We start from the raw sequence: 25,592 nt of genomic DNA on the forward strand, positions 1-25,592 counted from the left end.
TGCTAAAGAGGCAGTCTTTTCTCCATTGGATACTCTTTCCTGCTTTGTCAAAAATTAATTGACCGTACATTTGTGGGCCCAGCTCTGGGTTCTCTATTCTATTCCATTGGTCTATGTGTCTGTTTTTGTGCCAATACCATACTGTCTTGATGATGACAGCTTTGTAGTAGAGGCTAAAGTCTGGGATTGTGATGCCTCCTGTTTTGGTTTTCTTCTTCAATATAACTTTGGCTAAACGGGGTCTTTTGTGGTTCCATATGAATTTGAGGATAGTTTGTTTTGATGGCCCTTTAAATCTTTTTCTTTGCTTAAACTTTCATACTTACTCTATTTCCTTAAGATGACTTTATATCTGTTCTTTTATGTTTCATGTAGTTGTAGAGTTTAATTCTCTACAAATAAAACATAATTTTACTTCTTTAATTTACATGTACTTGAGTGAGGCCTCACCAAATTTCTCAATAGCCAAATAGGTATCTTCTGTTCTTGTATTTTTACCTTACCTTACTTCATGCAAAATATATATTTGGGGGAACTTTTTATCAGACACCCATTGTCCCATCTTTGTACTAGACACAATTACTTATTTCCTTCATTTCTAGATAATTTTCATCTTAGTTACCACTTATTGATTTATCAATTGGTTCACTGATTAATTCTTCCTGGTCACAAGATTACATAAGAATAGTGTAATTTTTTTTAATGTTTTATTTATTTTTGATACAGAGAGAGACAGAGCATGAGAGGGGGAGGGGCAGAGAGAGAAGGAGACACAGAACTGGAAGCAGGCTCCAGGCTCTCAGCTAGCTGTCAGCACAGAGCCCAACGCGGGGCTCGAACCCATGAATGTGAGATCTGACCTGAGCTGAAGTCGGAGGCTTAACCGACTGAGCCACCCAGGCGCCCCTAGAATAGTGTAAATCTTAATAAGGGCTATCTGAGACATAGTGCTTTTCTTCCCATAATGACAAATCCTTGCTAAAGTCACCCTTTTATTATATAGAAAATACAAAAACAAATGGTCTTATTCACAAAAAAAGAGGTGGCAGGCTGGACTTGACTGATAGACCATAGATTGCTGGGCTCTGATGTGTTTTATCACCTTGGCCCAGGAAGGCACATGGGTTCACAGTCTTTAGTATAATGGAGGCAAACCTTGTAGATACAGACTGCCATTTTAGCATAGTTATGCACAGGTGCTACTTGTATGGATTTTCAACTGTGCAGGGGGATTGGTGCCTCTAATCCCCACATTGTTCAAGGGCCAACTACTAGAATCCTTGGTAGACATTTTCAAATAACAACTCTCTCTCCAGGTTCTGACATGCTTTCTTAGGGGACAGCAATTCCAGATGAGCCACAGGTAATGATCATTCTTTCATTAAATATCTATTAAGCTCCTATTAAGTGTGAGGTACTGTACCACAGACTCAATGAACGAAAGTAGACAGAGACACTTCCCTAAAGGAGCTTATAGTCTGGGAGGGTCGGGAGAAGAGAGGAGTCAAATGTTGATCAAATAATCACATAGGTAAGTGCAGGATTGCACTCTGTGATCAACACTGTGCAGGACAGATGGTATGAGTAACTCAACCTCTTCTGTGGGAAGAGGAGTTGGTGGGGGAAGGTTTTTGCAATTTGAATGAAGATGAGAAAAGCTTTCATGGCAGAATTGCTATAGAGCTGGAAACAAAATCTGTGTGGCTTGAGCACGCAGATGAAATGGGACTAGAATGGTTAGAAGGAGCCCAAATATGAGTTTTTATCATTTCTTTTTTTGGTCATTTTGTTTTTGTTTTCATTTTTTATTTAAATCCCAGTTAGTTAACATATAGCGTACTGATAATTTCAGGAGTAGAATTTAATGATTCATCACTTACATATAGTACTCAGTGCTCGTTCAGACAAGTGTCTTCCTTATTGGCCCTTCTCCACACCCAACATCCCACCAGCAACCCTGTTTGTTCTCTGTATTTCAGAGTCTCTTATGGTTTGTCTCCCTTTCTATTTTTATCTTATTTTTATGTTCATCTGGTTTTTTTTCTCAAATACCACATATGACTAAAATCATATATGTGTGTTTCTCTGACTGACTTATCTGGCTTAGCATAATACACTCTAGTTCCATCCACCTTGTTAAAAATGGCAAGATTTCATTCTTTTTCGTGACTAATATTCCATCATTTTCTTTATTCATTCATCAGTCAATGGACATTTTGGCTCTTTCCATACTTTGGCTCTTGTTGATAGTACTGCTATAAACATTGGGGTGCATGTGCCCCTTTGAATCAGCACTCCCATATCCTTTGGATAACTACCTAGTAGTGCAATTGCTGGATTGTAGGGTAGGGTTTAAAATTTTTGAGGAACCTCCACATTGTTTTCCAGAGTGGCTACACCAGTTTGCATTCCCACTAACAATGCAAAAGGGTTCTTCTTTCTATGAATCCTTGCCAACATCTGTTGTTGCCTGAATTGTTAAGTTTAGCCATTCTGACAAATGTGAGGTGGTATGTCATTGTGGTTTTGATTTGTATTTCCCTGATGATGAGTGATGTTAACTATTTTTTCATGTGTCTGTTAGCCATCTGGATATCTTCTTTGGGAAAGTGTCTGTTCATGTCTTTTGCCCAGTTTTTCACTGGGTTATTTGTTTACTGAGTGTTGAGTTTGATAGGTTCTTTATAGATTTTGGATACTAACTTTATCTAATATGTCATTTGGAAATATCTTGTCCCATTCATCCAGTTGTATTTTAGTCTGTTGTTTATTTCACTGTGCAGAAGCTTTTTATCTTGATGAGGTCTCAATAGTTCATTTTTGCTTTCGTTAGCCTTGCCTCTGGACACATGTCAAATAAGAAGTTGCTGAAGCTGAGGTCAAAGACATTGTTGCCTGTTTCTTCCTCTAGGATTCTGATGTTTTTCTGTCTCACATTTAGGTCTTCCATACATTTTGAGTTTATTTTTGTCTATGGTGTAAGAAAGTGGTACAATTTCAGTCTTCTGCATGTCACTCTCAGCACCATTTGCTAAAGATACTTTTTTTCCATGGGATAGTCCTTCCTGCTTTGTCAAAGATTGGTTGGCCACACATTCGTAGGTCCATTTCTGGGTTCTCTATTCTATTCCATTGGTCTATGTGTTTGTTCTTGTGCCAATCCCATGCAGTCTTGATGATTACAGCTTTGTAATATAGCTTGAAATCTGGAATTGTGATGCCTCCAGCTTTGATTTTCTTTTTCGGGATTGCTTCAGCTATTTGGGATCTTTTCTGATGCCATACAGATTTTAGGATTGTTTGTTCTATCTCTGTGAAGAATGCTGGTATTATTTTGATAGGGATTTCATTGAATATGTAGACTGCTTTAGGCAGTGTTGGCATCTTAACAGTGTTTGTTCTTCCAATCCATGAATATGGAATGTTTTTCTATTTTTTTCTGTCTTCTTCAATTTCTTTCATAAGCTTTCTATAGTGTATTGATTTTTGATCTCTTTGGTTTATTTGAGAATTTATTCCCAGGTATGTTATGGATTTTTGGTGCAATTGTAAATGGGATTGATTCCTTGATATCTTTTTTTTGCTACTTACTATTGCATCAAATTATTGGTGTATAGAAATGCAACCAATTTCTGTATGTTGATTTTATATCCTGTGACTTTGCTGAATTCATGGATCAGTTCTCGCAGCTTTTTGGTGGAGTTTTTTTGGTTTTTCACATAGAATATTATGTTGTCTCTGAATGCTGAAAGTTTGACTTTGTCCTTGCTGATTTGATACCTTTTATTTCTTTGTGTTGTCTGATTATTGAGGTTAGGACTTCCAACACACTGTTGAATAACAGTGGTGAGAGTGGACATCCTTGCCATGTTCCTAATCTTAGGGGGGAAGCTCTCAGTTTCTCCCTATTGAGGATGATATTAGTAGTGGATCTTTAGTAAATGGCTTTTATAATCTTGGGGTATGATTTTCTATCCCTACTTTCTTGAGGGTTTTTATCGAGAAAGGATGCTATATTTTGTCACATGTTTTCTCTGAATTTATTGAGAGGATCATGTGGTTCATATCCTTTCTTTTATTAATGTAATGTATCATGTTGATTGATTGTGGACATTTAACAAGCCCTGTATTCCACGAATAAATCCCACTTGGTCGTGGTGAGTGATGCTTTTATTGTATTGTTGGATCCAGTTGAATAGTATCTTGCTGAGATTTTTTGCATACATATTCATTAGAAAAATTGGTCTGTGGTTCTCTTTTTTAGTGGGGTCTTTGGGTTTGGAATCAAGGTAATGCTGGCCTCATAGAATGAGTTTGGAAGTTTTCCTTCCATTTCTATTTTTTGGAACAGCTTCAAAGAAATGGGTGTTAACTCTTTTTTGCTTTAAATTTTTAGTGTTTATTTTTTGAGAGACAGAAAGACAGAGCATGAGCAGGGGAAGGGCAGAAAGAGAAGGAGACACAGACTCTGAAGCAGGCTCAAGGCTCTGAGCTGTCAGCACAGAGCCCGATGAGGGGCTGGAACTCAAGAACCATGAGATTATGACCTGAGCCAAAGTCAGCTGCTTAACCAGCTGAGCCACCCAGGCTCCCCAGGTGTTAACTCTTCTTTAAATGTTTGGTAGAAATACTCTGGAAAGCCATTCAGCCCTGGACTCTTGTTTTTTGGGAGATTTTTTTTTTATGGTTTATTGTCAAGTTGGTTTCCATATAACATCCAGTGCTCATCTCTTGGGAGATTTTTGATTACTGAATCAATTTCTTTGCTGGTACGGATCTGTTCAGGTTTTTTATTTCTTCCTGTTTCAGTTTTGGTAGTCTATATGTTTCTAGGAATTTGTCCATTTCTTTCAGATTGCCTAATTTTTTGGCATATAACTGCTTATAATATACTCTCATTATTGTTTTTATTTCATGGTGTTGGTTGTGATCTCTTCTCTTTCATTTATGATTTTATTTATTTAGGCCCTTTCCTTTTCCTTTTTCATCAGTCTGGCTAGTTGTTTATCAATTTTGTTAATTCTTTCAAAGAACCAGATTCTGGTTTCATTGATCCGTTTTACTGTTGATTTCTAAATTTCGATATCATTGATTTCTGCTCTAATCATTATTATTTCCCTTCTTCAGCTGGTATTGGGCTTTATTTGCTGTTCTTTTTCCAAATATTTTAAGTGTAAGGTCAGGTGTATATTTGAGACCTTTCTTCCTTCTTTAGGAAGCCCTGGATTGCTATATACTTCACTCTAATGGCCACCTTTGCTGCATCCCAGAGGATTTGGGCTGTCGTATTTTCATTTTCATTGGCTTCCATGTACTTTGTAATTTCCTATTTAAATTCTTGGTTAACCCAGTCATTCTTTAATAGAGTTTTCTTTAATCTCCAAGTATTCATGGTCTTTCCAGTTTTCTTGTGGTTGATTTCGAGTTTCATAGCATTGTGGTCTGAAAGTATGTACAGTATGTTCTTGATCTTTTTGAACTTGTTGAGGTCTGATTTGTGTCTCAGTATGTGATCTATTCTGGAGAATGTTACATTTGCACTCAAGAAGAATGTGTATTCTGCTGCTTTATGATGTAATGCTCTGAATATATCTGTTAAGTCCACCTGGTCACATGTGTCACTCAAACACATTTTATCCTTGTTGATTTTCTGCTTAGGTGATCTGTCCTTGGTGTAAGTGGGGTGTTGAAGTCTTCTACTATTATGTTATTATCAATGAGTTTCTTTATATTTGTGATTAATTGATTTGTAGATTTGGGTGCTACTGTGCTGGGGGCATATTTATAGTTGTTAGATATTCTTGGGGGACAGACCCTTTAATTATGATATAATGCCATTCTTCATGTCTTGTTACAGTTTTTATTTTAAAATCCAGTTTCTCGGATATAAATATGGCGATTCCAGCTTTCTTTTGATGACCATTAGCATGATAGATAGTTCTCCACCCCTTAGTTTCTATCTGTAGGCGTCTTTAAGCCTAAAATGGGTCTCTTGTAAGCAGCATATAGATGGGCCTTGTTTTGTTATCCATTCTGATGCCCTATGTCATTTGATTGGAGTGTTTAGTCCATTGACGTTTAGAGTGAGTACTGAAAGATATAACTTTACTGCCATTGTGTTGCCTATAGAGCTGGTGTTGTTCTCTAGTCCTTTCTAGTTTTTGTTGCTTTTGGTCTTTTTTTTTGGGTTTGTTTCATTTTTTCTCCATTCAAAGAGTCTCCCTTAAAATTTCTTGAGGGGCTGGGTTAGTGGTCATGAAGTCCTTTGTTTTTTGTTTGTCTGGCAAACTCTAGCTCTCCTTCTATTTTGAATGACAACCTTGCTGGATTAATAATTCTTGGCTGCATATTTTGTGATTCAGGATGTTGAATATATCTTGCCTTTCCGGCCGGCCAAATTTCTGTGGATAGTCTGCTGTGAATCTGGTCTTATCCTCCCTTATAGGTTACAGACTTTTTTTTTCTTTACTGCATTCATAATTCTTTGCTTGTCTGTGTATTTTGTGAATTTGACAATGATATGCCTTGGTGATGGTCAGTTTTTGTTGAATCTGATGGGAGTTCTCTGTGCCTCTTGGATTTTGATGTTTGCATTCTTGCCCGGATTAGGAAAGTTTTTTTTGCTATAATTTTCTCATATAAACTTCTGCACCTTTTTCTCACACTTCATCTCCTGGGACTCCTATGATTCGGATTTTATTCCTTTTTAAAAAGTCACTGATTTCTCTAAGTGTTGATCATGGTCTTTTGCCTTTGTTTCCCTTTTTTTCTACTTCATTATTCTCCATAATTTTATCTTCTAAATATTCTAAATTGCTGATTCATTGCTTCATCCATCCCTGCTGTCGTGGCATCCATTAAAGATTACATATAGATTATAGCATTTTAATTTCATCCTGATTATATTTTATTTGTTTTATCTCTGCAGAAAGGGATTCTTTGCTTTTTTCAATCCCAAGTAGCATTCTTATTATCATGGTTCTAAATTCTAGTTCAAACATCTTGGTTATTGATTAAGCTCCTGGCTGTCATTTTTCTCTGTTTTTTTATTTTGGGGAAAATTCCTTCATTTTATCATTCTTGGGGAAGAAAAAAATTAAAAACAAAAACCTAAAAATAAAACTAAAAAATCAAAGAAAGGAAGCTAGATCATAGGTGTGTTTTGGTCTGCTTGTTGAAGGAACCTTGACAGAATAGCAAAAAACGTGAAAGAAAAGAAAGAAATTTTAAAATAAAAAAATAGAAAATGGAATACAATAGAATAAAAGTTAAAAAATAAAAAATAAGGTAAAATACATAAAAATAAAACTTTCTTTATCCAAGAATGACAAAGAAGTGAAAGAAAAAGAAACAACTTGAGCAAAATTATAAGCAAAGAAGACAAATAAATGAGCCAGCAAAAGAATGACACTGGAATGAAGTTACATCCAATTTCCCCTAGGACTGAAACTATGAAGCCTTTTATAGTCCATACACTAAGTAGGTGGTGTGACTTGTCCTGGTCTTCTAGGGGATGTGCTCAGAAGGTGTAGTTGGGTAGGGCTTGGTGTAACAGTTCTGTCCTCCACTAGGTGGCACTGCTTAGCTTACTGGGGTGGATCAGTGTGGCAGGCATGCGCATAGGTGGGAGAGGTGGAAATGGCTTTCCCTAGTTCCCTAGGCTCTGGCAAAGGAACTTCCTGTTCTCACCCACTTGTGATCCAGCACTCCTCTTTTGTCTCAGGCCTCCATCTACTCCCTGCCTCTACCCTGTCTCTCTCCAAGCTGTCATCCTGCCAGGTGGCACCTCTTTCCAGAATTTTATCTCAGATGGGGTTGTTTCAAAACCCCACATTTCAGAGACCCCTGCGACTTAAACCCAGGTTGACTCTCTGGGGGTAGGGTCTTGCTGAGCAATGGCTGGGTGCCAGCTTGTCCTAGAAAACATTTCTATGATTGCACAGTGGCAGATGGTCATAAATTATGATACACCACAACACAGTGTCAGGTTTCATTGCACTCTGGACCCTCTATCCTAATACTGGCAAACGTGGCTGCTCTCTGGGGTCTGCTGGGACCTTTGCCTATGGGGAGGCTGTATGCCTCTACCAAATGCACTCCAAGCAGGGGAACAGCTTCTCTCTGTGTGGCACATGGACCCCTTAGACTCTACTGCCTGCTCCTCGGGATTCTCCCTGCTTCCTAGCCAGAGCACTGCCAGCACTGAGCTCCAAAGCTTCAGACTCTGCACTCCACTGTTTATAGAATCCTGGTGGTATTGAAACACTCTCCTTTCTTCCCATCAATGGTTTTGGGAAACAGATTTCTTATTCAGTCCCCTGAGAGTGTTTTCACTATTTCTCTCTCTCTCCAGCTACTTTTGGAGGGAGTGCTTTTCTTGTACTTCTGATGCACTGCACTCTCCCCCGTTCTCTTTCTCTGTCCTCTCCACAAAAACAGCTCCTACCCTCCATGGGTTTTCTTTCCCTCCAGTTCACCTCTCAACCCCAAGCACCTGCCATGTTCTGTGGCTCAAGTTATATAGATTGTTGTGTTAATCCTCAGATCGATTTCCTGCATGTTCAAAATGGTTTGGTGCTGATCTAGCTGCATTTAAGGGAAGAGACACGCTGAGGTTCTCCATGTTGCTCCACCATCTTAACTTCCGTCTGAATTATTATTTCAGAGTTGGAAGGGAAGGATTGGGAACATTGCCTAAATAATTTCTTTAAATACTGAATTCCTGAATAAACTATTCCTTTGTATCTTTTAAAGATTTAAAACGTTTCCTTTCATTTCTCCCTTTTCTTTTTCTCCATATGCTTTCCCTTTCTGGTGAGTTGACTTTCAGGTGCTTAAGCGATTCCTGCATCCCAGGAATGGAATGGCCAAGTTGATGACACTTTTTTCTTTCTCTTTATTTTTCCTTTTAAACAGTCCTATGGATTTTTTTACCTTAAAAATTTTTTTTACCCTGTCTTCCCTATGTTTACTTAACATTTGACCCTACAAATGTGTGTGTGTGTGTGTGTGTGCATATACACACATACATAGATGTAAGTGTTAAAGCAACCAGATCAGGCCCAAGATGGAGTTGCTCATGCTAAGTCCCATGTTAGCAAGCCAAAACTTAACTAGTTTTTATGCTCGGTTCTTTTAGAAAAGGAGGGCTTTTTTAAAAGCCCATTGATGCTTGCCTGCTGAGCACAAGTTTTCTAACTTGGCTCTAAGACTACCCTCTGCTCAATATAAGGAAACTAACCTTGCTTTAACAAATCAGCAAATGTCCAATGTAAGTTCCTTACTCCTGTTCATGTTGGTCTATAAAAATCTCATGCTTTATATAGCTCTTCAGAGCTGCTTTCCATCTGCTGGGTTGGATGCTATCCAACTCATGAGTTGCTGAATAAAGACAGTAAGATCTTTAATAATTAGTCAGTTGAACCTTGCTCTTTATGGTTTTTTAAATTTAAATTTTAATTTTTTAATGTTTTCGAGAGAGAGAGACAGTGTGAGCAGGGGAGGGTCACAGAGAGGGGGAGGTACAGAATTTGAAGCAGGCTCCAGGCCCTTAGCTAGCTGTCAGCACAGAGTCAGACACGGGGCTCAAACCTATGAACTGTGAGATCATGAACTGAGCCAAAGCCAGACACTCAACCGACTGAGCCACCCAGGTGCCCCAGAATCTTGCTCTTTAACACAATGTTAAAAACAAAAGACTCAAAATGGAGTCACTAATGCTAAGCCCTATGCCATCAAACTTACACACTTAAGGCTTTCCCAGAAATGGAATCTTAATTAATCAGGAATTGTCTGATCAACACTAGTTAGGTAATATGCCTGACAGATCCCTGCTATCTGCTAAAGGAAAGTGATCATACACTAACCAATCTGCTTTTGTGCCTAGCACAATTTCCCTGTTCCTGCTCCCTTCCCCCATAAGTTTTTTGTTTTGTACACCTCCTCTGAGCTTTTAAATTTTTAAAAAATGTTTATTTATTATTTTTGAGAGAGAGACAGAGTGTGAGTGGGGAAGGGGCAGAGAGGATGGGGGACACAGAATCTGAAGCAGGCTCCAGCTCTGAGCTGTCAGCACAAAGCCTGATGCAGGGCTCCAACCCACGAACCATGAGATCATGACCTGAGCGAAAGTTGGATGCTTAACCGACTGAGCCACCCAGGTGCTCCTGAGCTCTTTTCTAACTGTTAGGTTGGATGCTACTCAATTCATGAAGTGTTGAATAAAGGCAATAAGATCTTTAAAATTTACTCAGCTGAGTGTTAACAACATACAACACACATGCAATTATTTTACTTTTATAGTTTATTTATTTTAAGAGACAGAGAGAATCCCAAGCATGTTCTGCATTGTCAGTGCAGAGCCTGATGCAGGGGTCGAACTTATGAACTGTGAGATCATGACCTGAGCTGCAGTTGGATGCTTAACCAACTGAGCCACCCAGGTGCCCCAACATGCAATTATTTAAAAAAAATAATTCAGAAATGAAATGTATTTCCAACAAATACATATCTAATGGATAGATCTCTTATCTGAGAAGGGTAGATAACTTGTCTTGAATCATTAGTTTATTGCATAAAATGTTCACATAACATTTCCTTTTTGTATTATTTTTCTTCTTGTAGCCTTTAAAGATAATTTTGGCGTTTCATTCTATATGGTTGAAATGCACACTTTTTTTTTTTTTTTTTGGCATTTGTGGCTTTTTTGGCCTCTAACTTCCTATTTACTCTGCCCTTTTACCACTGAAATTCAAAGACAGTAAAACATGATTCCCCTTTTAACATGACTTAGTGCCTTTCCATACTCATAGTCACACTGTGTGTGGTCTAAATAAATGTTTTCTTATTAGTGATGGGAAAACCAAGGAAAGGAGAATGGAGCAAGGCCAAGTGGTAAAATACACAACTGATGAGGGGAAAAAGAGGAACTGAGGGAAGGAAAGGAAGAGGAGGAAGTGGAAGATAGGGAAAATATGGATAATAGAGAAAACTGGGAAGAAAGAGGGGTTAAAGAGAATCCTCCAAAAGTCAATTGACTCTACCTTTCAGGAAGTCTGAACTAATTCCTGTCCCCACAGTGGTCAATTCATGTATTATGTTAACTCAGACACAAGAATCTGGCTGTGCTTTTATGAGTTTTGTGTGGAGTTTTCCCTGTGCAGGAGTGTCTATAAATATAATCTGAAGGTGGACTCTGGACTGAGACCCTAAAGAAGGTTATAGTGAAATTTTCAGTGACTGAGACTCCTTTCTGAAGGTTTTAATCTTGACCCAGCCTCTTGCTCTGCTCTATTGGAGCCTCTGCTCATCCAAGCGTGTAGAGTTTACTGTATCATTGATGAATGCAGACAGTAGATATTATCTAATTCAGTTGCGTCTTGGCTTGACCACATTCTGCTGTGGATAAATTAGCCACTTTGTGTTTTAACTTCCTCAACTGTAAAATAAAGGTTAAAATATTACCTACTTCAAAAGGGTATTACAAAAATCATTACTCAACACATAAATACATAAATGTAAAGCACTTTGAACCATGCACATAGTAAATGCTAATAAATGTGAGTCATTATAACAACTGACTTAGATTAAAACTGTTATTGCAAATATGAACTGATCTTTTATGTCTGCAGATTTCAAACTAATGGGGGTGGTGTGTGTTCTGAGAGACTCTTTGCAGGTGTCTGTGAAGTCAAAACTATTTTCTTAATAATACTAAGACGTTATTTGCCTTTTTCATTCTCAAGAAGATGCGGAAGAATTTCCAGACCCATGTGAAAAGTGATAACTTTAACATACAGAAGCAGCTGGACAATCCAACTGTCTTCTATTAAAGCCATACATTGAAGAGATTTTCCTCACTAAACTCTTTTTTGGAAGCACTTTTTGCTTGTCATAAAAAAAGTTTACCTGTTATAAAAAACATTCATGTTAACGTATAATGTATTAAATATTCTAAAACTTTGTTTCAAATACAATAAATATCAATATAACCTATTAAAAAAAAGCTCTTTCCGGTCCTCAGTAATTTGAGTGTAGAGGAAGCTTATGAACAAAAAGTTTGAGAGCCAGTGCTCTGGTGCAACTCGCGATTGAACGCGTGGACGGCTTATGATCACCACAACTTCATACTTTCCAGTCTCTGTGCTTTTTTCTTGTGATTTCCTTTCAGGACTGAAACTCTTCTATTTCTGCCTGCCAACGTCCTATCTCCTTTTAGAGCATCTTGTTCTCCTTTGCACTGGTCCAGATTTCGGTACCTTTTCCCTTACGCAGCGCCCTCTGCAACGTCCAGGCTTTGCACCAGGACCTGCCCTTCTCAGCCTTGGCTATCACTCGCTTATCACTTGACAGACATTCTTGGGGGTCAGGCCTGGGGTTCTTCAGACCAAGGATGCTCCTCCACGCAGTAGCCGGGAACAACTACATTCGCCAGTAAGAGACGATGCCTGGGCTTAACTAGGCCCGACAGTTTCACCCAAACCGGGAAGAGAGCGCGCTAGCTGAGCTCCAGCAGCACAGACAGATCCGGCAAGCCCAGCGCCGGGTCCCGCCCGCTGGGAAGTCCCGGAAGCTTCCTGCCGCGTAAGGGGCGGAGCCACGCGCCTAGAGGGGGCTTGGCCTTCGGCGCGCGCGGGAAAGGGGCCGGCGTCGCATGCGCGCGCACAGTCGGCGGCCGCGCGCAGTACGCTTGGGGCCCGGATGGCGGCGGCGGCTGGAAATGGGACACCCCGGGAGGAGGAGGGGCCCAGCGGGGAGGCAGCGGCCCCGCCGCCGCAAGCCCCGACGAGTGCGCCCGGAGCTCGTCTCTCGAGGTTGCCGTTAGCTCGAGTGAAGGCCTTGGTGAAGGCGGACCCCGACGTGACCCTCGCGGGACAGGAAGCCATCTTCATTCTGGCGCGAGCAGCGGTGCGGCGGGAGCGCGAAGGCCACACGGGGTTGCTGGGCGGGGAGGTGGCAAGGGGCGGGGCCTGAGGGGGGAACCTTCCGGGGGGCGGAGCTTAGCGGCGTTTTGGGACGCGTGGGGAAGAGGCGAAGCGGGGAGAGAAAAGGGTCTGGACTGAGTGTGTGAAAGATGGGGAGGTGAGGGGCAGGGGCCAGATTCTGAGATAAAAGTGTAGGAGGGAACACTAGGGGAAAGAGGCAGATGCCATGAGTAGTTGTGTTGGTTTTTAACACACCTGCCTCTTCATTAGGGCACAGACGACTTTAAATTGCATTTCCAACGTATAGCACAGCTTGTGGGAGTCTCAAGTGAATGAATCTGGAGAATTTACGAGTGAGGGAGGAGGAACGTGTCATGCCCTACCAGGGTAGGCGGAATGAGAACAGATCTTAATGAAGTACAGGATTGAGAACCTTTCCATGCACCTGAGCACCCTTACCTCCTTCCCACCACTCAAATAGAAGAGCTCACAGTAATTGTGCCTAGAACCCATTGATACAACTCTCCCCTTGTGCCTCACAGGAACTATTTGTGGAGACCATTGCAAAAGATGCCTACTGCTGCGCTCAACAAGGAAAAAGGAAAACCCTGCAGAGGAGAGATTTGGGTAGAGTGTCACTGTGTGGTATTTGGTATCTAGGGGCAAAGAAGAGGGGCCTGGGAGAAGCCATCACTGTAAGATGAAAGGTGACACATCCCTCTGGACTGCCACAGTGATAGAAAGTACTACTTTTAGAGTCCCAATGCTTTGGGTGGCTGTATAGGTGGCTCGTAGGGAATGAAAGGAGTCTACATGTTGCTAAAGTTGACTCTACCCCTTTAAACGGTCTGCTGTGTTGTATCGGACTTGACACTTCTTGTTCACCTAGAAACGGGGGGGTTTGATTTCTTCCTCTTTTTAGTTTGTAACCCTTGTATATGTGTAAGCTTTTGTATACCTTAATTCCATTTTCCCTTCTATTTTGCCACTCTTCTTTGATGACTTTTAGAGCACTGGGTTTCCCCTTACTAAACAGTGTTTACATAGACTTTTCTACTCTTGAAGAGAGACAGCTGATATGTAAGATTTCGTGGTGGACTAGAAATGGATCCACGAAAGCAAGGAACAAATTTTATAAATGCCCTCATTTGCATAAGGCCTCATTCCCTTCACTATGTGGGTTGTGGTTTTTTTTTAAAGAGGTTGATGTCCAAATGACCAGAGTTAGTCAAGTCTCCCTTTACATTGTGTTTCAGATAATGCAATAGAAGCCGTGGATGAATTTGCTTTTCTGGAAGGTGAGTTCTCTGTGGATGGATAATCATTTCCACTGTCTTTCTCACGCTAATGAGCTGAGTTCAAAACCTTATAAAACTGCTACTTGGTTCTTCCATGTCTGTATAGGGATAATTCTTTCTACTTTCCATTAAGATGGGAAAAACTAATATGTTAAATCGGGTAGAATTCAGCAATTTTAAGTCTTTTGGGTCATTAGAACTTTTTCCTGAAAATTGCTAAATATAAAGAATGAGAGATAATATAAGGACTTCAGTGGAGTTCAGTGCATTGAGAAGTTTGATTCGTACTTTATAATCTCCATTCCTAGATATAATCTTCCCTTTATCATAATGCTAGAGATAGAAACAATTGCCAACATTTAAAGGGCTGCTTCTTATTCTTTTTTCTTCTTCAACAATTTGTATAACATTATTAAAAATATTTTTTAAATGTTTATTTTGAGACAGAGAGGGAGCGCTTTTGCCCGTGAGCAATAGGGACAGAGAAGGGGAAAGAGAGAGAATCCCAAGTAGGCTCTGTACTGTCAGCTCGACATGGGGCTCATGAGCTGAGCCAAAATCAAGAGTCGGACTCTTAACCAACTGAGCCACCGTAAAGTTATTTTGCCACTGGGAGATTGTGTACTTGCCTGTTTGTTGTTAAGAATTTTGGATTACGTGTGTACTAAGTCTTGTCATTGAAAGAGAAAATATTTGAGATACTTTAGCTGTCTTCTTTCAGAGCTATTTCTCCTCCTCAGTTCCTACACTGATCAGCTTATTCTTCCCTGCACATATTCGGATTGAGTATGTGAAAGCCATGCGCTTTCAGTTCATTCTCGCCCTTACGATACCACGGTATTCTCATTATCTCCTTCAAGCCTCATTACCTTCACAAATTCTTTCTGAATTTATTTATTTCACTGCTTTTCTCTTTTGTTCTGTGTCATATCAATCTGGGCCTCTCACCCTTTTGATACATTCTTTTAAATGTGTTTCAAGAGACATTTCCATAGCTAGCTTCAAGTCTAGATTATTGAGTATTCTTTCAATTTATAGATCTTACCCCTTTTTTTGTTTTTGCTTACTCATTTTTCTTAGTAACTTGTTAAATGCCTACCTAAGGAAGGCAATGTCTTGTGACTGAATTCCCAACATCTCCAAAAATGTTCAGAGCCTACTTTACTTTACCAGCTCACTTTTAGTGACCAGTTTTTCAGAGTGTATAATCAGATTTGTATTTTAAAGAGATAACACTATAGACCTGTGGATAATGAATTGGAGGGTGCCACAGAATAGAAGTGGAGAGACGTTATGTAGTTTTCCCCTCTGTTCTCTACTGTGGCATAGTACTTAGCTTGGATTTTAGTTTTTATTATTTATTTATTTGTTCATTTAAGTTTATTTATTTATTTTGAGAGAGAGCGTGCGCATGTGTGAGAGTACATGCACAAGCAGGGGAAGGACAGAGAGAGGATCCCAAGCAAGCTCAATGCTGTCACTGTGGAGCCCTCCTCAGGGAACCATGAGGTCATGACCTGAGTCAGGATGCTTAACTAACTGAGCCACCCAGGTGCCCCTTAGCTTGGATTTTTAATAAAAGGTCATTTATTGAGTGATGGGTATATTCATTTTCATCTTCTGATCCAATAATCTTAGTAAGTGTATTCTTCTGTTCTTTCTACATTAATAGATCTGAATTTGGCCATTTTAACTCTTGTAGATTCAGACAGTATTCTGTTATTTTGTACTTGATAAAATAAATGTTCTATGTCCTTAGATGTATGTTTTCTCAGTAGAAAATTATTATTTTTTCTTTTTTAATCAAGGCAATATATATCCATGCTTAAAAAATCAAATAGTTATCTAATGGCTTATAATGAAATGCAGCTGCTGCTCCACGCCCTTTTTTTTTTCTGTTTTTTAGCTTTTTAAGTGGTCACTTATATTTCTAAATAATATGTTTCATCCTTGATTTTTCAGCTGTGGATGGTATCTATTAACTTCCTGCTGTGATAAATGAAGTTTTGGGTAACCTATACTGCCCCATAAATCTCTTCCCTCTTTCTGATTTTTGGTAGTTATATCATATCATTATTTTTAGTTCCTTTGTTACCTTTACAGTTTACATAACACTAAAATACCTGGTTTTTTGGTTAACTCTCCACTTTGGAAGGTATGACTATTAGTTGAGCTATCTCTTCCTTTCCCATTTTTTTAACCCACTTCTAGTTCTCAGTTGGTGTCATTTATACTTATACTTTGACATTGTAAAGGCTGATAACATATTTTCTTGTCATAGTTAAATCTCCCATGCTTTACCTGTTGGTTGAGTAGTTGAAAAACAGTAATGTGGACAGTGTTCTGCTACCCTTCCTGTCTTTTTATCCCTCCTAGACATGCGTTTTCTGGAGGTAACTGTTAATAGTTTCTTGGGTAATTTTCTGGATGTTGTATGCAAAGGCGTTGATATATGTATATTCTGAGCCTTTCCTTATGAATACAGATTACAAATGTAAATGCAATAAATAATAAGATGAACATCATTGTAACCACCAGCTAGGTTAAGAGATAGAATAGTGTCAGCCCCCAGAAGCTCTGTATATATTCCTTCTTTGTGTTAGATCTTTCCATCCCCTTTCCTGACTTGACAGTATCCTGTCTTTTTGGTAATTACTTACTTGATTTTCTTTATAGTTTTAGCACATAGGCATGTATCCTTAAACAGTAAGATTTAGTTTTATATTTTTTTGAACTTTCTAAAAATGTAACCAGATCATCTTTGTGGTTGTACATATCTCTTACTCGTTTTCTGTGCTGTATGGCATACAATTGCGTGACAGCATTACAATTGAATCATTAAAAGATTTAAAAAAAGAATTTTTTTAATGTGTTTTATTTATTCTTGAGAGACAGAAAGAAGAGAATGAGAGCAGGAGAAGGTCAGAATCTGAAGCAGGCTCCAGTCTCTGAGCTAGCTGTCAGCACAGAGCCGGATGCAGGGCTTGAACCTACAAACCGTGAGATCATGACCTGAGCCAAAGCCAGGTGCTTAACCGACTGAGCCACCCAGGCACCCCTAAAAGATTTTCTTTTAGTGTTTGTTAATTTTTGAGAGAGAGAGAGAGACAGTGCCAGCTGGGGAGGGGCAGGAAGAGGGAGTCAACGAGCCCCATGTGGAACTTGAACTCACTAACCATGAAATCATGGCCTGAACTGAAATCAAGCGTTAGATGCTTAACTGACTGAGCCACCCAGGTACCCTGATAAATGAGTTCTTAATTAAAGATAGTCCAATATGGGGGACCTGGGTGGCTTTGTCATTTGAGTGCCTGACTCAGGCTTAGGGCATGATCTCTTGGTTAGTGAGTTCAAGTTCCACATGGGGCTCGTTGCTGTCAGCACAGAGCCTGCTTCAGATCTTCTGTCCCCGTCTCTTTGCCCCTCCCTTGGTTGTCTCTCTCAAAAATAAATAAAACATTAAAAAAAATAAAGGTAGTCAAATGTATTAATTTATTTCTTTATAATGTAATGCTGTTTGTTTCCTGTATAAGACTTTATCCCCCTACCCCAAGTTCATGAAGGCATTCTCCAATATGCTAAAATTTTTGTAGTTTTCTTGTCTTTCATAAAACTGTAGTTGACTTTTTGTGTATCAGACTGAGGTAAGGGTCAAATTTTTTTTTTCTTATTATTTACATAAACACTTTCATATCATTTTCTTTGCAGTGCTACTTTTGTTAGAAATCAGGGCTGTTTCTGGTCTTTCTGTTATGTCTATTCCCATGCCCATACCACACTGTCTCAGTTATGGTAGCTTTATTTGAAAGAACAAATCTTCCCACCTTGTTCTTTAGGTGTCTTGATTATTTTGAGTTCTTTGCACTTTCATGTGTATTTTAGGATCTGCTTGTCAAATTCCACATAAAAAGGGTATTGATGGAGATTGTATTGAATCTGTAGATTACTTAGGGGGAGAAACTATATCTTTATAATAGTGAATCTTCCAGTCCATGAACATGATGTATTTTTCCATTTATTTAAATCTTTAATGTTTAAAAACTTTTTTTAAAATTCATTTTTGAGAGAGACAGAGACAGCGTGAGTTGGTGAGAGGCAGAGAGAAGGGGAGAGAGAGAAACCCAAGCAGGCTGCACACTGTCAGGGCAGAGCATGATGCAGACTTGAACTCATGAAACCATGAGATCATGACCTGAGCCAAAACCAAGAGTTGGATGTTTGACTGAGCCACCCAGATGATCCTTTAATGTGTTTTAAATTAAGTTTTTATTTCTGGGAAGTAATCTTGACCTATTTTGTTGGATGCTTTCCTCTAAGTACTTAATTTTGATGCTCTTGTTACTGGTATCTTTCTAAGATTAATTTTCTGAACGTTGAACATATAAGGAAATATAATTGATTTTATATATTAATTTTGTACCTAGCATGTTGGTCAGCTCTAACTCTTAATGATTTCTGTTGATTCTTTTGGATTTCCTTAATTTCACAGTAATATCCACTAGTAGTGACAATTTTGTGAAGTTTTCCCAATCCTTTTCTTTTTCATTTCTTTTTGCCTAGAATCTCCAGTGTAATGTTGAAAGATGTGCTGATAGCAGTCATCTTGATTTCAAAGGGGAAGCTTTCTGTGTTTCCCCATTAGTTATACTTAACTCTTAATTTTTTTTGTAGTTTAATTTTAATAGATTGCAAATGCTGTATCAGTGTTTATAAAGAGAATTTTTTTCATATTGAATATTTTTTTCCTATTGAATGTGAGCCTCATACAAATTAGTTGGAGAGTGTGTATATCTTTTTTTATCTGTTCTCTAGAAAAACTGTAAGATTGGAATTATTTCTTATTTGAATGGTAGAAGTCATCAGTGAAGCTATCTGAGCCTAGAATTTCCTTGTGGAAAGATTTTTGATTGATTCTTTTTTTTTGGTTGGTATTAAGATCATTCTGATTTTATTTTATCTTCTTGAGGTAGCCTTGCCCTGCTTCCCCTCATAAGAGTTACAGCTTTTCTAGGAATTTTGTTTTATCTAAATTTTCAAACTTATTGGCATAAAGGTCTTCATAGTACAGCGGCCCCTTGAACAGCACAGGTTTTTGTTTGCTTTAAGTTTGTTTGAGAGAGAGAGCATGTATGTTCAAGAAGGGCGGAGGAAACTGGAGAAAGAATTCCAAAGCAGGCTCTGAGTGCTGTCCTCACAGAACCTGACGTGGGGCTTGAACCCACAAACCCGTGAGATCATGACCTGAGCTGAAACCAAGAGTTAGACACTTACCTAATGAGCCACCCAGGTGCCCCTGTTTGTTTTTAAAATTTGTTTTTATTTTTATTTAAGTACTCTCTATACCCAACATGGGGCTTGAACTCACAACCCCATGATCAAGAGTCATCTGCTTTTCTGACTGAGCCAGCCAGGTACCCAACATGGGCATTTTTTTAAGTAAGCTCCATGCCCAGTGTGGGGCTTGAACTCACGATTGTGAGATTAAGAGTCTCATGCTGTACTGACTGAGCCAACTAAATACCCTAAACAGTACAGGTTTGAGCTGCCCTAGTACATGTAGATTTTTTACAGTACAGCACTATAAATATATTTTTCCTTTCTTGTTTTATTAATAACATTTTTTCCTAGGTAACTGTATTGTAATAATACAGTATATAATGCATATAACATACAAAATATGTGCTCATCAACTGTGTTATTGGTCAACAGTAGGCTATTAGCAGTTAGTGTTGGAGCATTTTATATTTATACATTGACCATTGTTACTTTTGATAGTGCTTTTTGCTTTAAAGATGGTTTTGTTTAATATTTTTAAAACTTACAAGCTATCTTTTGTTAGTATTTGAATGCTATGTTTTTTGTTTTTTTTAATTTTTCCGTATTTATAAATGATATAATTTGATTATTTTTAAAACTTTAGGCTGACAGTATTTGGCTGGAGCATTTAGTTCATTTATGTTTAATATAATTAGTGATATATATGAGTTTAAATCTACCATTTTATTTTGTGCTTCCTATTTTATGTTTTTTTTTCCCTTTTTTTTTTTTGCCCTTATTTTAAGTATAGTTTGTTGTTTCATTTTTTCTATCAGGAACCAAATACTCTATTCTTTTTTTTTTTTTTTAGTTATTTTTTTTTGAGAGAGAGAGGGAGAGTGGGCAAGCATGGCGCAGGGAGAGGCAGAGAGAGAGGGAAAGAGTTCCAAGCAGGCTCTGCCCCGTCAGTGCAGAGCCAGAGCCAAGCCAGAATTGGGGCTTGAACTCCTCTAGTTCCATCCACGTTGTTGCACATGGTAAGATTTCATTCTTTTTCATTGCTGAGTGATACTCTATTGTGTATATACACCACATCATCTTTATCCATTCAACAGTAGATGGACATTTGGCTCTTTCCATACTTTGGCTGTTGTGGATATTGTTGCTATAAACACTGGGGTGTGTGTGCCCCTTCGAATGAACACTCCTGTATCCTTTGGATAAATACCTAGTAATGCAATTGCTGGGTTGTAGGGTAGTTCTATTTTTAATATTTTTTTTAATGTTTTTTATTTATTTTTGAGAGACAGAGAGAGTGTGAGCAGGGGAGGGTCAGAGAGAGAGGGAGACACAGAATCTGAAGCAGACTCCAGGCTCTGAGCTGTCAGCACACAGCCTGACGCGGGTCTTGAACCCATGAACTGTGAGATCATGACCTGAGCCGAAGCCGGACGCCCAACCGACTGAGCCACCCAGGTGCCCCTGCTTAAGCTTCTTAAATCTATGGATTGATGTTTTTTATTCGTCCTGGAGAAATCTCAGCTTGTAACTTTTCAGATAATGGCCCTGTTTTGTTCTTTCTCTCTCCTTTCTCATTAAGATTTCTATTAAATGTGTATGAAACCTCAGTCATAATTTTGCCTCTCCATGCTGCATTTTGTGTAGTTTTTTTTTTCTGATCTCCTAGTTTATTAATTCTCTCTCCAGTGATCTTTTCTCCTTTAAACTTTTCTATTGATTTATTTTCGTTTTCATGTTTTTAGTTCTGTGATTTCCATTTGTTTGTTATTTGTATTCGCTCCAGGTGTTTTGAAGCTAGTCTTTTATTTGTGTAAACAAAGTAAGTGCAATTGTTTTATAGTCTTTGTCCAGTTTAATATCCAGAGTTTTTCTGAGGCTGATTTATTTATTTTTTCTGACTTGTTTCTGTTGATACTGTTTCATGGTCTTTTTCCCTCTTTATGCCTCGTTTCCTTGATGTATTGGTCATTGTGCTTGAATAAATTATTTTTTGGATAGTTTGAGGCCTGTATGGTGAAACCTTTCTCCAAAGAAGATTTTCATTTGCCGCTGCAAGGCACCTAGGGGAGTGTGTAAGTTCAGGATCTTCTTAATCCAGTCCAAGACTTCAGGATTCTTGGTTCTCTGTGGTAATCTATATGAACCCTGATGGCAAGTCTGTGAAGGGGCTGATTTAATTCCAGTCCAGTGTTACTCGGTGGGTATCGCCTTTTGAGACTACAGCTTTTAAAAAAATCAGAACTTCCCACTTGGGCAGACTCTTATTTTTTTTTTAATGTTATTTATTTATTTATTTTTGAGAGACAGAGAGAGAGAACATGAGCAGGGGAGGGTCAGAGAGAAAGCGAGACACAGAATCCGAAGCAGGCTTCAGGCTCTGAGCTGGCTGTCAGCACAGAGCCCGACGTGGGGCTCGAACCTATGAACCATGAGATCATGACCTGAGCTGAAGCCCGATGCTCAAACAACTGAGCCACCCAGGCGCCCCTTGGGCAGATTCTTAGATTTGACTCTTGATTTGCTCAGCCAAAATTTCCCAGCTCTATCTTTTGGAAGGCAAATGATCTTAGGGCAAAAGCAGATTTGATGTCTGGGTTTACGTTGTGTTCTTGCCTTCTCTAGATTTTAGATTTCACTTTTATTGATGACTCTTCAGTGCTTGAAGGTTTTCTTTTTAAAAATATTTCAATCAGGTTTATCAGTTGATCTCAGCAGTAATTTGCATTTATCTCAGAGGCTGTTTTTTTTATTTTTAACTTAGAGGTATTTTTGCTTTGTTTTCTTGTCTTCTTTTCTGAATTAATCTGTTTTATTGTAGGTTTTTTTTTTTTTAAATTTTAGTTTTTCCTTTCACTCTTTAGTCTACCCAGTAATTTTCATTCTGTTTAGGAATAAGGTAGTAAGAAGGCTGTTTGGAAGCTGTGTGTGTATGGGAAGCTGGATTTTGCCTGGCACTTTTACTTTAGGGTGGGCTGGGGTGGAACCAGATATTAAGCTGGGGCCCCGAAAGCTTTACTGTGGGGAGCTGGCATTTTCAGAGACTTCTCTAGTTCTCCAGGTAATTCATTTAGTTTATTAGAAGACAGCCCCCTGTTTTTTTTTTTTTTTCTTTCCTTCTTCCCATTTTGTCTTCTGGTAATGCTACATGCTGGGAGAGTTTTAGGGAGATGGGGCCAGCTGTTTCTCATGTAGACCCTCAGGCCATTAACCCTTTCTGGCCTACGTTACTTTCTGTCATTCCTGGTGTCTGAGTCTGGCTGGAGCCCTCTCCAACTGTCTCTTAGGCAGGTGGGCTCTCACCTCTGCTGCCCTCTCTATTCATTCTAGGTTGATTTGTTTTTCTATCTGTTTATAAACATACTTGAATCAGATTTCTATTATTCAGGTTTTTGTTGAAATCTCTTAACTGCCGATAATCCCCATTCATTATTGTAGATTTATACCTTTTTAAAACCTTATTTCCTTTTGAATGGAATGGTGGGTGGGAGGGCATTCAAATTTGTGGGCTCAGTCTCCCATCTTGAACTGGAAGTTTCTCAAAAGATTATGAACTTTTTGCTTAGAAAACTTTTCTCCTTTATTCTGCATCACTCACACTTTGTTTGGAATCCCCAAATGCTCATTAATTAACACAACAACTTCTTTGTTCTTTCCCCATGTCTCATTCTAACTCTCTAGGCCAGTATGCTTAACTCTTAGCTGCCTGCTTTCTATAGTGGCATGTTCATCCTTTGAGATCTTTTGGATGCACATTTCCCAAAATCAGTAATTTGGTTTTAGAGAATTGCTGGTACCAGAGCAGCTTCCACTCTAACTTTGCCCAGTTTGTGACACTCATCTAGTTCTTGAGGCACCTTGCTGTACATGTTGCTCTCTGTTTTTTGTTTTTTTTTTCTGTTTTTTTTTTTTTTTTAAAGGAACTTTGGATTGATTGCTGAGCTGGGCAGTTTTGTGAGTCTTCACCTGCGTCCTTCGGCCAGCCCCTCTCCTGCAGGCCTCAGCTTTGAAGAACGGAGTATTTGGAATATTGTACTTACATGCTTTTCCTGTTCTGCCTTCACCTAAGCGGGGATAAGCAGAGATCTCACCTGTTACCTTTTCTCTACAAGGTCTTCCACTACTTGTGTCTTCCATTTAGGCTCGGATGCAGCCTCTGCTGTTTGAAGCAGAGAACACGAAAATGATTTGTATAGTTTGCTTAATGAATGATGAGGACCATAATAAAGGTTTCTGATCAATTTCAATATAGTGTGTTTTATAATCTTGACTTTGTCCTTGCCTCTGTGACTAGAGGAACACCATGCCCAGTCACAGATCTTTCTGATCTTCCTTGACAGCTGTTCTAAACCTCAGTCCTTTGATTTGTTTGCGTGTTTTTGAATTTTTGCAGTATGTCACCAGAATGTGATTACAGGATTTATGGGATGCCACTTAAGTTCTTCAGAAGTTTAAACAAATGTGATTGTAGTTTTAAAATCAGTTAAAAAAATTTTTTAACAGCTTTATTGAGATGTAATGCACATATTGTACAATTCAACCATTTAAAGTGTACATTTCAATAGTTTTTAGTAGATTCACAGATATGTGCAGCTATCACCACAATTTTAAAATATTTTCATATTAATGGAATCCTATTATAAATGGTATTTTGTATCTGGCGTCTTTCACTTAGATAATGTTTTCAGCGTGTGTTTATGTTATAGCATATATCAGTACCCATTCCTTTTTTTATTTTTAAATTGTGGCAAAATACACATCACCTGACATTTACTGTTTTAACTATTTTTAAGTGTACAGTTTTGTGGCATTAAGTATATTCACACTGTTGTGCAACTATCACCACCATGCATCTTCAAAACATTTTTCATATTCTGAAACTGCAACTGTAGCCATTAAATAATAACTGCCCATTCTCTCCTGCTAAATGTGTGTTTTTAAGGGAAGGTTTGGGTAATATAGCATGAAGGAAGCAAAGTACTTGGAAAGTAGTGCTTAAAGAGAACAGCAGGAAGCTGATTTAAACACTTGATCATTTTTCAAATTCATCTGTGGCATTTGTTTAAAATGCCCATTTCAAGGACCCCCCCAGGCCTAATAAATTAGAATCTCTGAGTGGAGCTCCAAGAATCTTTATTGTTTTTTTCAAACAAATTCCCCAAGGAATTTTCTTCCCACTACTGGTTCACAGACTAGTCTACAGGAAAATGTAAATCTCTCTCCTAAGGGCAGGGGGACATAAAGTATGTAGAATGTCTGGAATAGAGAGGAAGTGAAGGAAAACAGCCACCACTGTTTAAGAAGTAAGGGGTGGTGGGAGGGGCCTGGATGGCTTAGTGCATTATGTTTCTAACTCTTGATTTCAGCTCAGGTTATGATCTCAACAGTGAGATCAAGCCCTGGGGTGTTGGATTCCTCTCTGGACGTGGAGCCTGCTTGAGATTTTTCTCCCTCTTCTGCCCCTCCTTAGCTCATGCTACCTCTCACTCCCAAAAAAACAAAAAACAAAAAAAATGAGAAGGAAACACCAGATTTTGTAGTTATCTGGTGAAGGTCCTGAATCATGGAAAGGTGTAGAGAAAGATTCAAACCAAAGGAAGGCCCCAGTGAGACAGTCTGCAAAGCTGTTTGTTGAATCTATTCAGTGTATCGATGATCTCCAGTATATCAACGCTTCTTGTCTATACAATACTCATGATGCACAATACCTGGCTCATGGGTGTCCTGCATGTGTGTCTTTTGAACTAATTCATCATTTATAAAGTAACCACTGTCATGGTAAGAAGTGGTCTTGGAGTGCTGGCATAAAGCCTGCAGGTGACCTAGGAATTCAGAGGCTCCTACATTCCTGGGCCATAACCAGCATCCTATTGCTTTGTCAGCCTTTCTATGTTGTACTGTCCAAGAGAACTTTCTGTGATGATGGAAATGTTCTATATCCATGCTGTAGCCACCTACCAGCAACATGTGACTACCATGCATGTGGTTAGTGTGACTGAGGAACTAAAATTTTAATTTAATTTTTAATTGTTTCAGGTTTTTATTTTATTATGTATGTATGTATATGTTGTCAAGTTAGCTAACATACAGTGTAGTC

At 38.8% G+C, this 25,592-nt stretch overlaps 2 protein-coding genes across 3 annotated transcripts in view; both read left to right on the plus strand.

Annotated features, from left to right (window-relative positions):
* Positions 1-12,586, plus strand: part of LOC115290678 (60S ribosomal protein L12-like) — a 15,542-nt gene extending 2,956 nt beyond the window's left edge. Inside the window, exon 3 of the mRNA XM_029938524.1 lies at positions 12,461-12,586. Coding sequence (XP_029794384.1) covers positions 12,461-12,586 — 126 coding nt within the window. The remainder of the gene's footprint in view (positions 1-12,460) is intronic.
* Positions 12,587-12,643: 57 nt separating this feature from the next.
* Positions 12,644-23,742, plus strand: POLE4 (DNA polymerase epsilon 4, accessory subunit). 2 transcript variants are annotated; one of them, XM_029937678.1, is made up of 4 exons: positions 12,644-12,906; positions 13,466-13,550; positions 14,180-14,221; positions 16,184-17,080. In XM_029937678.1, the coding sequence occupies exons 1-4, from the start codon at positions 12,700-12,702 to the stop codon at positions 16,201-16,203; spliced, it is 354 nt and encodes a 117-aa protein (XP_029793538.1). In that variant the 5' UTR covers positions 12,644-12,699; the 3' UTR covers positions 16,204-17,080. The 2 variants fall into 2 exon arrangements, with proteins under 2 accessions (XP_029793538.1, XP_029793539.1); XM_029937679.1 differs by lacking the exon at positions 16,184-17,080 and adding an exon at positions 23,416-23,742 and having other exon boundaries at positions 12,649-12,906.
* The last annotated feature ends 1,850 nt before the right edge of the window (positions 23,743-25,592 follow it).

This window comes from Suricata suricatta, chromosome 4 (assembly GCF_006229205.1).
Source record: "Suricata suricatta isolate VVHF042 chromosome 4, meerkat_22Aug2017_6uvM2_HiC, whole genome shotgun sequence".
Taxonomy (NCBI): domain Eukaryota; kingdom Metazoa; phylum Chordata; class Mammalia; order Carnivora; family Herpestidae; genus Suricata; species Suricata suricatta.

Coding starts and splice junctions, on each gene's coding strand:
- POLE4 (XM_029937678.1), top strand. CDS start 12,700: ATGGCGGCGGCGGCTGGAAATGGGACACCCCGGGAGGAGGAGGGGCCC. Junction 12,907..13,465: donor TCATTCTGGCGCGAGCAGCG/GTGCGGCGGGAG, acceptor TGTGCCTCACAG/GAACTATTTGTGGAGACCAT. Junction 14,222..16,183: donor TGAATTTGCTTTTCTGGAAG/GTGAGTTCTCTG, acceptor TTGATTTTTCAG/CTGTGGATGGTATCTATTAA.